Source organism: Vigna unguiculata, chromosome 9 (assembly GCF_004118075.2).
Source record: "Vigna unguiculata cultivar IT97K-499-35 chromosome 9, ASM411807v1, whole genome shotgun sequence".
NCBI classification, from domain to species: Eukaryota; Viridiplantae; Streptophyta; class Magnoliopsida; order Fabales; family Fabaceae; genus Vigna; species Vigna unguiculata.
In genome coordinates, this window is record NC_040287.1 from 43,836,569 (window position 1) to 43,852,386 (window position 15,818).

Below are 15,818 nucleotides of genomic sequence, written 5' to 3' on the forward strand. Positions count from 1 at the left end.
AAAACGTTACAACATTCCAACCACAAACAAACCCTAAAACATAATTATGAAAACCTTAATCCCAAGTGACGAAAAAATCACCTGTACTCGTCAATTCCTAATTGCAGCGCGACCTAATTAGAAATTTTTTGCCCCAAATTGAAGAGTTAACATTCATAATCCACTTGTACACTTAATATACCTCAATACAATATAATACAAACCGTGACACTTGTACAAATGAACAACTTCCGCAACATAAAAGGAAAAAAAAGTATTTAAACCTTTATTTTAAAACCTAAAACTAAAACTACCCGAGTTCGAAAAGTTAGGCAATTAGGTAATCGTTTATCGTCTGGGGATTGAGTTGACTGAAGGAGTTACAGGTACCTGAGCGCTATCCATAGAAATTGTTCTTACGTAATGTATCTGAAAAACCTGCTATATTGTAGCGTAGTAATTCAGTGTTTGTGCTATAGCAAATGGCGAAAATTTTCTGTGATTTTCGGTTCCTCCTCTTGGTTGCAGCTGGGATCTTCATCTATATCCAGGTGCTGCCCGTGTCTCTAACCCTAACTATGTTTTTCCGACGGTTCTGTTAATTTAACATGTTGTTTATGCTTGTTCAGATGAGGCTTTTCGCAACACAATCAGGATATGCTGATCGCCTAGCTGCAGCTGTAACTGAACTCCTCCGTTTCTCATATAAATCTATATTCGATATTTCCACGTCTAATATTTGGTGAGTCATTATTATCGTGGCTAATCCTTGTTTAACAGATTGAAGCTGAAAACCATTGTACAAGTCAAATGCGATCACTGATTGACCAGATTAGCTTGCAACAGGGACGAATTGTGGCCTTAGAAGGTTTGCTTTTTGTTAATTGTGGAATATCGTCCTGAATGGTTGCATGATTATTACTAAAATTTTCTCCTTCGGTCTACTCGTTGATGCTGGAGGGAAATATTGCAGTGATTAGGATATAGAAACCCTGTTAATTGATCGGGGTTCATGAATTTTCTCTGATGGCGTTTGCAATCCAGAATATTCAAGCTCATGAGTTGATTTGTGGCCTATGGCTCATCTATGAACATTATCTGACCGTTCTTGAATGTACACCCAATATCTGGTGACATTTTCTAGCTAGTAGTTTGGTTGCAATTCCTGCACTCGTTGGTAGAGTAGTATTACCCAACAATTACTCTGCTTTACGGGGAATAGGGTGGGGGGAGGACGATGAGGATTGAAAATAGTCAACAACACAGTGGACCAAATCATAGGTTGATTTACGGGGCTTTGAGTTGATGTTAATCCATTTAAACCTCTGCTAGTCTTGTTCAAAGTCAGAGGGAGGAGGTTCAGGACGGAGTCCAAGGGCATCATGACTCAATCTAGTGTCTTCCTTGCAGAAAATATGGACACTAGCTCAAAAGGGTGACAAGATAGGCCACTGCCAAGAGATGGAGAAGTATCAAATTTTTTAGAGCAGGATGGAGATTTGGTGGAAGCTTTCACTTGATAGGAGCATTCCGTGCACGATGGTCCTTCTGTGGGGAGGTTGAACCAAAGAATGTACCGTCTACTTGCTTTCCAATGTTGATGATATTATTGTTATAGCGAGCTCTTGTGAGCTATTTCAGTCTCTTATTAATCAACTAAGTAACAAATTTTCGCTATAATTTCTTGGTTCATTAGACTAGTTTTGGGGCATAGATCAAGTTACCTAAGAAATATTATGGATTCAAATTCTTCTCAGTGAACTTGGGATCATTTTTCTCCCACGGTATTATGTGATAACTGTAGGTCTTGCTTATAATCCTGTTGTACATGCTAGAACCAAATATATGGAGATTGACCAGTAATTTGTCCGAGAAAAAGTATTAGCCAAGCAGCAACTATCTGTTCAACATATTCCAGCTTAGGATCAATGGCAGATGCTTTGACAAAGCCACTTTCCCCAACTGGCTTTCTGTTCTTGAGTGACAAACTCAAAAGTGCTTGAGTCTCTTCTCAAAGAACAACCTACCACCTTGAGTTTGTGGGAGGTGTGTGAATATTGTATATAGGAGCAGTTATTCAACTGCCTCGTCTTGAACTATTTTTCAGTTAGCATTTTGTTAAAGTTAGTTAGTTTTGCCAACTATTGCCAGATGGATGCTAACTGTCACCGTTATTATTGTGTATCTTTGAGTATAAATTGTTCGTTGTATCTTTCTCTTATTCTCAAGAATAATAAGAATTATAGAGAGCTCTTTTCTCTCCTTCTCAATGTTTTCTGTTTCTTCTCTAATATTCAACATAACTTGAAGAGTAGTAGAAACAAGAAAGTAACAGATATAGTATGGACTTTTACATGGTCACAACAAGCACTGACTTGGATGAACAGAGATTTTCTTATGATCATCTTGTCAGGCATGTAGACGCTAGGATTACTAATCTTATGAATCATCATGGAGAGATTGCTCCCTGAAACACATTAAATGGATCCAATCTATACAGAACTTAATTAGGTTAATATGTAGGGACCATCTTAAAATTCAGTAGGTAGTAGGTTGTAATGGATAGTTTGGGTTAATGGATCAATGATTTCGTTGAAATCCTTAAAATGTGGTTCATTAGGCTACTTTGGAGTTAGATTCTACCTGGAAAAAATCATAAGGGGTGGGTATTATAGACAGATTTTGAGAGGCATAAACAATATGACTACTAGAAATAGAAAATGTGGATCATCAATTATTTACATTAGGAAATTGTTGTACAGATTCATCTGCCTAGTCTTAGTATTTGGGAGTGAATCCTTGGAAACATTCAGGAGATGTTTTTGGGGGATGTTATGGGAGTTACCACTGTTTTGGTTTTTCATTAATATTTTTGTTTCTTATTTTAGGCCTTTGGACCCTTTCTGTGACAAAAGAATGGTTCTCCTTAAGTAACAAAGTTTAATCGTTAAATATATGAGCCTATACTTATTAGTAGTTGTTTTGGATTACATGTTTATTTGATCTTTTGTCTCCTTTGCATATAATATTTTTATCAAATTATGGTTTTTTGTATTGGATTCTTTCAGAAGAGAGGAAACGTCGAGACCAAGAATGTGGACAAATGAAGTCTCTTGTACAAGATCTGGAAAGTATGTTATAATAAGTAATAAGATCTTTCTCTTTTTGGATGGTGGTAGTGGTAGTGTATATCTTTCTCAATCTCTTGTACTTAACATGTGATTGATGGGGTGTTTGAGCTTATATGTGCTTATGATGATGTCTTATTATCCTTCTTTAAACTCTTCTAGCTTATTACAATAAGCTGTAGAGTAGGGATGAAAATACGTGTATGTTTGATTATACCTGTTCCTTGTCTCCAAAGTAAAATTTCATACTTTATTGGTAAGAGATTAAGAGGACAACTTCAGTTGAGAGAAGTGATTGTGAATCTGGAGAATATTGAATGAATAAAGTCCATCAAAACCAACAACTTCTTGAAGAACTTTATTCATCCCTTGGGATTTGATAAGACACTTATCAAAATGAAATCCAAAAAAACTGAATTATCTTTGGCAAATTGACTAATACTTGAACGGTGTTTAGTAATGGAAGGGACACGTAACAAATTGTTTAGTTGAAGAGTAATATGTGAATCATAACCAGCACCATAAATACTTAAACCTGCACCATTGTTGATGAAAACTTGATATGGACCATCAAAATGTTGAAGCTGTTACTAACATGAAAGCTTGCACAGAGTATGATACCAAAGATGTATTGACATTTCCTTTAGATTAGACTTGATTAGCATTGCACTATGTGAGTATTGTTGTTAGTTAGGCTTGTTATAGGATTTACCCAAGTATTTGATATTTTATATAAATACAAACATATCTAGTTGTTCACCATGTCTGAAATTTTATAACAATCTAATGAGGTTTTTTTCTATATTAGATATCCAAGATACTTACTGTTTATGAATAAATATTTCAGGAAAAGACCTACAGAGGCTGACTGATAAAATGCAGGTTGAGCTGAATGTTTGACAATTTGCTGCTTCTTCTATTCTTTCTAGAGTTTATTCTATGATTCTTTGTGCTGCATGTTTTAGGTTCCGGTGGCTGCTGTTGTGATCATTGCATGTAATCGTGCTGATTACCTGGAGAGGACTATTAAGTCTGTGTTAAAGTATGCATCATAGTATAACATATTTGATTTATTAATCTTTTATACTTGATAATACAATTGAGAAGTATTGTGCTGAAACCTTGTGTTTCTGTGACAACACGAGTGGTTTATTTATATTGAGAAGATGAAGTCAATACAGTAACAAGTGGATTTGATTTCCTCCAATAATAAATGTATGATGCTAGAATAAATGACAAACGTTGCTAATAATACAAATATGATCTTGACATAAATAGGTATAAAGATACGATCTTTATTTTATAATTATACATGACCCCTTAAGCTGGAACATATATGTGCTGAGCTTGCTATAAGTGATTGGATCTCTGGTCCTTTTAGAGACTTGGCAAATATGTCTGCCAGTTGTTCACTAGAGTTGATAAATCTAGTGGTGATATCTAAGGTTATCAGACTCATGGGAGATCTGTAGACTGGACTTGTGGATGTGACTTGTAAGAGTCTACGTCATATGAGAAAATAAATGTAATACCATATACCTATTCAACATTCCAACACTATAATTAATTAAAATAGGAAACAATACTTCCATAATTATAAAATAACTAAGTTTAGTAGTGCATGACTATTATATAAGTTCAAACTACACCAAATGTAAAAGTTCATACAATTACAAAACATGAGTTATTAAGCTGATCACAATCAGATAACTAAAAATGGCAAACTGTCTTCAACTTTTTGTCTTCAATCCTCTAATGACATCATCTCCAAGATCATCATTTTCTTCTTCATAACCATCAAGCTCTTCCTCAACTAAAAAGTGCTCATCATCATTTGCATCAAAAACTGTATTATCAAGATCAAGTGTATCTGAAGTTGGATCAGTTGAACTTGCTCCAACTAAGTCAATATTCACTGTTACCTTGGCTGTGAGCTTGCTCAACCTCATCATTATCTCCCTCTTTAGTTATTCATTCATCACAAAACTCAATATCATCAAGGAAGTACAACACTGATTAAGGTCTTTTGTTTGGAACTGTTGGGCAAAATATTGGTTTAGGTGGACAACATCCTCCTTGTCACTACCTATGATAACAATGTCATCCACATATACAATAAGGTCCTTGAGGATTTTGTGGTAAAATAATGAATGATTAGTTTCAATTTGTATCATTCCAAAGTGCTGGACAACAGTACAAAAACGTTTGAACCATGCACAAGGTGATTTGCTTAAGGCCATAAAGGGATTAGCAAAGAGGAAATACCTTATTAGACAATTTCCCTAAGCAACAAAAACTCAAGAAATTGCTCCATGTATATTTCTTCATGAAGATCTTCATGGAGAAGTGCATTCTTGATATCAAGGTGTAGGAGAGTTCATTGACTAATCGTTATCATGGAGAAGAGAAGACAAATAGATGTCATTTTAATGACAAGAGATGAAGTATTGGCGTAATCTTCTCTGTAAATTTGTATATATTCCTTGGCAGTCCAACAAGATTTATAATGATCAATGTTACCTTCGAGGCCAATTTAAGTGTACAACTACTAACACCCAACAATTGTTTTTCCACCTGGAAGAGGACTCAACTCCCAAGTACCACTACTTTGGAGGGAATGCATCTCATCAATCATATCTTGTTGCCTATCAATAGTATGTCCATTGTGGTGACAATGTTCACATTTAAAATGATTTTTAGAATTTCTTGTGGTTAACACCCATATCTAGTGAGGCAAATGTAGAAGTGTCCTCAGCAGAAGATATATGTCTTTATTTATTTTGGAGTAGTGCAAAAGAGTTAGAAGTCATAGTAGGGATTATTGAGGATCCCATAATCTTATCATGTGTATCAACATGCTTGTGAGGCAAACCATACAAGGCTAACATCATAAAAGATATAATGTGGTCTTCAAGTTCCTTCTTTACATTTGTAGAAGGTGGTGGAATAGTTCAAGTGGAATAGTTCGACTTGTCTGTCTTCTCAATAGTAAGAGGATGGTTAGACAAGATGACAAAACATGTTCCGGATGTAGGGTTGGTGCTGGAATCCATTTTCAAAAACTGAAAAAAATACAAAAATAAATTTTGTTAGAGAAAAAGAAGATTGAGCCACTGAATTAGCTTCATTGTAGCTGGAACTACAAGGGTATAAGAACAAGGATAAGGCAACTTGGGTAAGAGGTTGTTGATCCTCAGTCCTTGGTGCATGTGCCGGTAAGAGAGACACAACTACACGGAGAACATGCTTGAGTGATGGCACATAGGCATGTTTCTTGTGCAGCTATTTGTATTGTTGCATAGATAGGTACAACATGATCCCAACAATGTGGTCGCCAAAGAAAGAAAATGTCATTGGAGAAGTCGTCAAAGATATAAAAAACAACCATTAGGAATAGTGAGTGAACCTGGAGAGAAACAAAAGGATTCACTAAGAATTTCCACCCAAAGACAGGGTCCATGGGAAAACACGGTTTTCCAGAGACTCTATGTGTGGTTGAACTATAAGGAAAAGGGTAGTATTGAGTTGAAATTGTTTGTTTCTATGACAACATGAGTCATTTATAAAAAGTGTGAAAACAAAATCAATACAATAGATATAGGAGATTTGCTTTTCTGTGTTACTAAGTATATGATACTAGAATAAATAATAAACATTACTGATAATACAAATATGATCTTGATATCTGTAATTATAAATATATGATCTTTATTTTATTATAACAACATTTTTGTTTTGTCCGTCTGAGCCACAATCTACTTATTTTTACAGATACCAAAGGCCTATTTCTTCAAGATTTCCTTTATTTGTATCTCAGGTATTTTATTTGTTTAGTGATATGGTTTCCACTTTGAAGGAGTTTCTTTTATCTCCATGAAATTATTCAAAAGTTGTCATTGTTATGCAAATGCAAAAACAACATTAACTGCTGATTGTGAACCAAAAGAAAATTAATACAACATAAATTGCTGATTGTTGTCCTTTTTATCTATTCAGGATGGATCAAATCCAGATGTTAAAAGTACGACTTTGAGCTATGATCAGTTATCTTATATGCAGGTATATGCATTTATGTAAATTAGCTGAACTTTGAAAATCAGATCAGTATTCCAAAGCCCAATTACATGTTGTGTTGTGCATATTAATGTGTGTAAACTGACAGTTAGCTATAGTTATGTTTATTTCCGCAAATTTGTTAATGGTCAATGATTAACTTGATTTTTATAATCATACTAAATTAAATTGGTATGGTTATTAAAATCCAGGAGCTAATAATATATTTCTTCAGTATTACTAATAAGATATTTGTGTGCGAGCCAGATGCCCTATTTCCTAAGCACTCTGTTTCTTTAGCCTAAATTGGATAATAGAAATACAGATGGGTTTCAATTCTTAGCATAGTGACGTTATAGAGATATAGAACAATCACTAAAATTATTCTGATCTCAATAATTTTAGATTTGTGGTTATTGACAGAGCTAATAGTTTGATAATGAAAAAACAGGTTCTCTGTACTAATAATATTAGTTTGATGCAGCACTTGGATTTTGAACCAGTTCAAACTGAACGACCAGGAGAGTTAATTGCTTACTACAAAATTGCACGTAAGAGTATTTTTCTGTTTTCCTGTGATGTGTTCTCTATTTGGAAGGAATATTCAATTGATACATTTATCAGGTCATTACAAGTGGGCTTTAGATCAGCTGTTCTACAAGCATAACTTCAGCCGAGTAATCATCCTTGAAGGTGAAATGTGCTATTATCTTTTCTACATTATGTATTTTTTTAATTCTTTTTATCATTAGTAAAAACGTGGAAGCTAATGCAACAACTATACAATGTCAGATGACATGGATATAGCTGCTGATTTCTTTGATTATTTTGAAGCTGCAGCAATGCTCCTTGACAAGGATAAGTATGTGCTCAATAAGGACAGAATGCTTAATTTAATTTTTTCTGATTTGTTATGCTAGTTTTATAAGACTTTGGGATTTCTGTTCATAATTAATCTATTCTAGGTCCATTATGGCTGTTTCCTCGTGGAATGATAATGGACAAAAGCAGTTTGTACATGATCCGTGTAAGTTTATTCATCTGTAGGTTTCATTAATTTTCTATCAATTATTTTCTAATTCATGTCTTGATTTGATATTGTAATAAATGTGTTCAGAATCGGATTTGAATACATTCTGAATTATGATCACAGGCTATTTTTTTACTTTCTAATATTTCTCCTTGATTGCAGCAGATTTGCTTTCCTTTTTAAAACTGGTTCTGTCTATAAATCAGCGGCCATATTATTCAAAGGGAACAAGAGAAATAATTTTTTTTTTTGTTTTTATAAATGGTTTAGAGCTTTGGCTTTGAGCCTCGCTATCTCCCAAGGTGAAAATTTCAATGACAGGTGCCAATTCATTTTTTTTGACACCCGCACGTGAAACTGTAACTCCACCTCTAGTGAATGATCGAGTGGACCCTTTAACTAGAGGTTTTGACACAGTGATGGAAACCCAGGGGAAATCTAGTATAGAAGCAAATGATTAATGCTTTGTGTACGGAAATTTTTAATTTCGTTTTTCATACAATAAATAATGCTGAGGTATTTCTGGGATTAAGCTTTTGAATTGGCAATGGTATTTCTGGGACCTCCTTGTCCACGGTTTGCCTATGGCTTCCAAGCCTTTGCCTTCTACGGTCACAATTTTCTTCTAAATTCACTTGAACTCTAAAAAATACTGGAATTCAATTCATATTTATTTGGTTTTTTCAACACATTAATAATTTTGCATGCATAGAAACGAGTTTGTAAACACGAGATCATCTACATGCACTGTTAACTTTTATCAACTATACACATTTCCCTGATTAACAAGATAAATCATATTCTTACATAAGATATCTCAGAAGATTACTGCTACCATTCTGATGAAATTTGTTTGATCTAATTTGCAGATGAACTTTATCGATCAGATTTCTTTCCTGGGTTAGGATGGATGCTGGCCAGATCTATATGGGATGAGTTATCACCAAAATGGCCTAGGGCATATCCTTGACATTTCAGTAATTATTCTTGTTTGTGTGTGCCATATTTGTCTTTTTTGGAGGATTCCAATGAAGAAATCTTGGTAGAAGTATTTATCACATAGGAATTATAATTCTTAGAATTTGGATTTAAAGCCTAATTTAATCCCTCAAAATCAGCTTGTATTATGACAACTATTCAAGCCTTATAAGGATTACATGTATTGTATATCTAATCAATATGGGATTTTACACGCTCCCTCATACCTAGAAGTTGTCATTTGGAGCATAGACAAATGCAATGACTTAATAACAGCACCCTGTTTGGCCTAGGAATAAACTCTTAGATTGGAAATCTTTACCATAATAAAACTAGGATAATTTTATACACTTTCTTAAAATTTGGGCATACAACATTATTCTAGAAAATTGACTTGTAAAATGAGGACTACCTAAAACTTTGAGAGGATTACATTGGTCTTATTTTTAGTTGAAATGAGATCTCAATACACACCTTCCCTAGGACTGGACATTTAGAGCATGAGCAAATGAGGATGATCCAATAATAGCATCCTATTACACCTAGACAGACTTTTGGAGGGCAGATAATATGAGTGGTCTGATAACAAGTCTAAGATAGGCTTTGATTTTATCCTAGAATTTGGATTTAAAGCTTAATTCAATCTCATTAACACCGCTTTAATAGGTGAGACTTGCCAGGCTAGCACAGACTACATAGCCTATTTCCAATGATTAGGCAACCTTGTTATTTGTAAATAGCCTACTAAGTGATTAGGCAACTTGAAAAAATAAACATTAAAGGAGTTCTTATCTTCTAAAATTAACCTTCCGGTTTCCAATGATTGTTTGCTAACCATACCATAGGAGTAAATGGACTGAACAATATCTGATTGTGCACCACTTCAAGGTTAAGTCAAAGTCCAGCTAGGGCAAGGGCCATGAATATCTGGTTGTGTTACTTGTAACACGTGTCTTGTAAAGGGCATTCGATTACCATCATATCTCTCAATTATAAGTGAGCAAGAGGGTGGTGACACCAACATTGCAGTGCTTTCTTGGTGACACCATCATATCTCTCAATTGTAAGTGAGCAAAAGGGCTAGCGCACAACCATCCTCTGTGAGTGTTAGGTATACGAAGCATGATGGGATATTATGATCATGAAGTTTTATTGAAATGTGTGTCTAACTTGACACATCGTTCTTTATTTTTATTGAAGTTATGCTGTAAATAAGGATACAATGAATGAATAAACTCCCAGATCTCTAGCTGCACATCTTTCTATATTTCTGTATTTACGTTGAATTAAATTACATATCTACAGGATCTAATTACTTTTTTCCTGTTTAATTTACAAGGCTTTGGGCTTTCCAAACACAATAGCTAGCTTTTGTAGTTTAGCTCTCCCAAGCCTAAGCTTTGTATTAGATTTCCTTATTTCGAAATCACACTTATTTAATTTCAGTAAATCTGTAGTTGTACATAAACTTTTCTTGACAAAATTTCACTTACTGGGATGACTGGTTGAGACTAAAAGAAAATCACAAAGGACGACAGTTTATCCGACCTGAAGTGTGCAGAACATATAATTTTGGTGAGCATGTAAGTTTGCTAATTGTACATAGAAGATTGATCTTTTATACCGGTTATTTATTTTCTGTAGAACCTTTGCAGGTATGCATCCTATATGAACCTCAGTTTAAAAAATATTTATTGATCTGGTGAAAACTAAAATAAATTTGTTCCATGGGATACACTGTGATTTTACTTGAAAGGTGCCTATTCTTTGTTAATAGGAATCTTGTCTTAAAAATTTTTCTTTACAGATGGTATGCATCCAGTAGTAATCTAGAGTAGGATGAATTTTTTATCTGTTGCATATTCATTGACTAAAGTTCATGATGATTCTTGATTATAATTTTCTTATGTTGGATATTTGCTTCTATATGATGTATTTCTAGAATTTTTGATGACAAAATTTACAGACATCTCTCCGCTATAAAAGGAGAATTGCATTTTCCTTAGTGTAGCTTATCCTTCCATTCACTAAAATGATTTATTTCCCATTTACTCTGAAATCCTTGTGATTGCGTTTTGTTCGTGCAAATTTAGAAGTCCTGTAATTATTACAGGGTTCTAGTTTGGGACAGTATTTTAAGCAATATCTGGAGCCAATCAAGCTGAATGATGTCAAGGTACTCACGCTTTATGAACAGTCTGAAATATGTTTCTTACTATTAGAATGATGCTAGTTTCCTTTGGGTTATTCGAAGGTTAACTGGAGATCAATGGATTTGAGCTATTTACTGGAGGTGAGATGCAGCATTGTGTTTTTGTCTGAGCATATACGCAAAGGAATGCTGTAATGCTATGTGGAAATTGTTTTGCCATTTTCAGGATAAGTATTCTATGCATTTTGCCAATACTGTTAAGAAAGCTACACCTGTCTATGGAGCTGGCGTGGTTCTAAAGGCATATAATATAGATGGTGATGTGCGTATCAAATATAGAGATCAGTCAGACTTTGAAAACATTGCTCGCCAATTTGGTATATTTCAAGAGTGGAAGGTAATTCAACTATGTTTGTTTTTAAGTTCACAAGGGCAATGCATCATAATATGCAATTGGAGCCCTGAATTTTAATGTCTGATTTCAATCTGCCTTGGCAGATTATACACTGGACTAGTTATAAAACTAAATCTCTCTAGTCTGAGTCCTGAATGACATTTGAAACAAAAATCCAGGTTAAAATTGTGTCCATACGTTTTAGAAGTCTGAGTTCTACGTCAGAAGTCAGGAATATTTATGGTAGTTATTTTCCCAATTGGATTAAATAAGGTATAAGGATTCCCTAGAAATTTCCATTCGTTTGGTATGTTTGTTGGTTGGGTAGGAAGGTGAATAGTAAATGTAGTGATTTGAATCAAAGCTTAAACTCATTTGGGTATACTTCTGTAGTTGAATATATTATTGGTTTCATAAGATCATTCACGTAGATAATATGTAGTGTATCCGGGCGTAACACAAACATATATATGTTTCCGTGTTTTTTCATGCCTTATTGATCTAATTTTGTCCTACATTTTCTCGTCGCATTCGTCCTGCATTCGTCCATTGCCAGGATGGAGTACCGAGGACAGCCTATAAAGGAGTAGTCGTTTTCAGACATCAAACTTCGCGACGTATATTCCTCATTGGTCCAGAGTCTTTGAAGCTACTTCAGATTGAAGAGTCTTAATGCTGGATGAGGAAGGAAAATACTGACAATGTAAGAGAGTAGTTGTTTTCAGATATCAACGGAAGTGTTGCGGAGTTATTGGTATTGAGCTTAAAGTGGCATAGGAAGAAGCTACGTTCTGTTTGCCGATGCATTCTTGAACAAAATTAGCGGCCATAGCGGGTATCTTGTAGAGACAGATTTTGTCTTATGATGGCTTGAGGTCCTCATGTATCCCTACTCTCCATTCATGTGACAGAAAAACGGAATGGTGAATGTTTATGTCAAAGCGACGTTGAAGAAGATCAATTTATTTTTATTTTTCATATATGTAGTTTGCTTTATTTGTAGAAGTTAAAAGAATGTGAGAACACTTTTGTGAGACAAAAACGCCTTTCCTTACTTTGTCATTTTTCATTGTGTGAGAGTTTGAACTTACGGCAACTCAGCCGTGGCACGAGATCAACGCTCTGCAGAGCAAAACCACAAATGAACTACGCAAGTCACATAGAGCGCCTAGAGGCGACCAGGAGCTTGAATTTGGCAGAAATTAAAATTTTTATGAATTATAATTTTTTTTATACTCTATTTTCTTGCATTTATGATGTTTTTACTTTTTCTCTACTAAAAAAATATATCAGTTTATATTTATAATTATTTAATAATATTTTGTATTATTTATAATATCTCATTTAATAATTTAAAATTATTAAACAAAATATTTTATAATTGATAATCATAAAGCATAGCATAGAATACTGGAATATAACTAATGATATAATAGCCTAAAATTATTAAATAAAACATTTCATAGCCTAAAATTATTAAACAACATTTTATAATTGATAATCATAAAACATAGAATAATGACATATAACTAATGATTTAATAGCCTAAAACTAATAAATATAATAAAGCATAGAATACTGATGTAACTAGTGTACTACACTTATCCATACAAGAGATACTAAAATACATATTTACACATAACAAAGTTGATGAACTAGAGTTTTTCAAAAGATATATGTACACAAGAATTTCCAAACATTAACTATATAGTTGCATCTTCTTCCTCTTTGACGAGTCCAGCTATTACTTCCTCTTCTGCTCACACCAATTAGGTGATAATTACAAATCAGAATACACAACAAACAAAACATAAAGAAAAAAAGGTAAGCTAATATACAAAAAAGCTTTAACCATATAAAGAATACAATCGTTTAAATCATACATAGTCAATCATAGCAATCATGAATGAACCCCATCCTATTTCATACAAAGACTTATAAATAACTCAATTATTCGGATACATGTATTGATATTGGATTTTGGCAAGTTGTGTACTTGTAGTGGCCTCTGCTGTTGTGTACTTGTAGTGGCCTCTACTGTTGTGCATTGCCAATGGGTTACAACCTACCACACATAAAGTTAGTCCGTTAACGTATTTAGCCAAGGTAAAGCCCTTAGACTAGGATCTCCTGCTCCTCTCACCACATACCCCATCCTTCTTTACTTGAGAATTGAATGGTTATTATAGCATCAAGATAACATCCAAATGAATCCATATACCAATGCATACACTACTATAAACCACTAATAATGCTCCTTGAATTAGTATCAACAAATCTCACATTAACCTCATATAACCAATCTCAATTTAATCTATACACCAACCATTTCCTAAGTAATACTTCGCATTTGCCACAACACACCAAAATTGAGCATAATAATGACTACTAAACTCTAATGCATTCACTCAACGAAATCATCCATTCGCTCAACGGGTGATGCCTACAATCCCACTCGTCTAGCAACTAGATAGCTACCTTGCGAATGTCACTGAAACTCACATAGGTAAATTTCTCCAAAATTCGTCCAACGAGTGTATTCTCGACCAACGACTATCTCTTACTTTGAATTCACTTAGTCAGCATATACTCGACCTGGGACTACCAAGTCAGTATGTCCTTGACTTTGGATTCGCTTAGTGAGTATATTATTTCTTAGCGACTACCAAGTCAGAAACTCCCTAACTTTGGATTTGCTCAACAAGCACACACATTCAACTAATGAGTTTGCAAAATTCTATAAAACCTGATTCTGCATAATTATGTCATTCCAGTCTAGTCTAAGTAGTCTAATAGCTATTATAGATGCCAAAAACATACCAAATTTAGTTTAACCACAATCATCAAATACCAATTTATCTCATACTCAATACCAAAAACATCCAATATTTATAAGCAAGCAAATTAGACCCAAATCTCAGTTTCACACATCACATATCATTTCACAATTCAAATACACAAGCAAAGCACAACACAATGATAAAGGTTACTAATTCAATGTTTTTACAATTTAAAAATGGAATAATTAGCTTTCCTTACCTAACTTATATAGTTCAAGAAGTACTAATCCCCCTTCAAGCTAATAGAGTGAACAACTTAACCTAGGACCAATACAAACATGATTAGGGTATACCATTAGAACCATTGATCAACAGAGACCTATAAAGATGACTTAGATACCGCATGAAAGTTAGAATCACTTACATGCACACATAATAACATTTGATCAAAAGAAAAAGGACAGAAAACCAACTTACTCAATTGGAGAAGAGAAATTGATCGGACAAAAGTGAAGAGCTCACAACAAGGATCACCCTAGTGGTCTCCAATCTTCAAAGAAATGAACGCAAGGTAAGAAAACCTAAAGAAAAGTAAAATGGCTCTAGAAAATGATTTTTAGAGGCATGATGAATTTATAAATAAAGAATTTCGTTTATAAAGTTTTTATTTATATTTTACTTTTTAATATTTAAATAATTAAGTATTATTGTTTTAAACATTTAATCAATCCTAACACACGATATTATATTTTCAAATTAAGCAACATTTATTTCCATTAAAAAATGTGTTAAATTATAATTTTTAAATATATTTTATTTTTTTAAAGTACAAGTAAAGTTAACATATCCAAACTATGAAATAAACAACGAAAAACATTTAAATAAAATAAATTTAGATAATAAAATAAACAACGAAAAATATTTTATAATTTTATAATTTTATAACTTTATAATCTTATAAAAATTTATATTAATGCTTTGTATTATAATTTTATTTGAATTATATTTTAAAGTTAATTTTATTTATTTATGTTAATATTTAAAAAAAAATAAAGATTAAATATATTTTTAGTTATTGAAATTGAATACAAGATTGAAATTAATTTTGTTCCAAAATTTTATAGTTTGATTTTTAAACTTCGAAATCCAACATCGTGAGTTTTTTTGTTACGTTAAATGATATTTTAAATTTGCACAAAATCTCTAAACAACCTCAAATATCATTTACCACCTCAAAAAACAAATTTACATATTTATATCTATTAATTTTAAAAGGTTATGATTTAACTATATAAAAATTTGGAACATTCCAATTTTTGTTTCT

The 15,818-nt window shown here is 33.3% G+C and overlaps 1 protein-coding gene and 1 long non-coding RNA gene across 4 annotated transcripts; one reads left to right on the forward strand and one right to left on the reverse strand.

Annotated features, from left to right (window-relative positions):
- The first annotated feature begins 279 nt into the window (after positions 1-279).
- Positions 280-12,954, forward strand: LOC114162318 (alpha-1,3-mannosyl-glycoprotein 2-beta-N-acetylglucosaminyltransferase). Of its 3 annotated transcripts, none has more exons than XM_028046164.1 (19): positions 280-365; positions 459-530; positions 609-659; positions 760-847; positions 3,048-3,110; positions 3,955-3,989; positions 4,073-4,149; positions 6,879-6,924; positions 7,104-7,166; positions 7,645-7,711; positions 7,785-7,853; positions 7,953-8,022; positions 8,126-8,187; positions 9,060-9,150; positions 10,658-10,751; positions 11,282-11,344; positions 11,423-11,461; positions 11,547-11,717; positions 12,271-12,954. In XM_028046164.1, the coding sequence occupies exons 2-19, from the start codon at positions 462-464 to the stop codon at positions 12,385-12,387; spliced, it is 1,335 nt and encodes a 444-aa protein (XP_027901965.1). In that variant the 5' UTR covers positions 280-365; positions 459-461; the 3' UTR covers positions 12,388-12,954. The 3 variants fall into 3 exon arrangements, with proteins under 3 accessions (XP_027901965.1, XP_027901966.1, XP_027901967.1); XM_028046165.1 differs by having other exon boundaries at positions 284-365; positions 445-530; XM_028046166.1 differs by lacking the exons at positions 280-365; positions 459-530; positions 609-659; positions 760-847 and adding an exon at positions 879-2,025.
- Positions 12,955-13,264: 310 nt separating this feature from the next.
- On the reverse strand, positions 13,265-15,051 carry LOC114163137. The gene is made up of 3 exons (XR_003599370.1): positions 14,972-15,051; positions 14,754-14,815; positions 13,265-13,470 (listed from the first exon to the last, which is right to left on the reverse strand). It is a non-coding gene; the product is annotated as an uncharacterized LOC114163137 (long non-coding RNA).
- Positions 15,052-15,818: the final 767 nt, after the last annotated feature.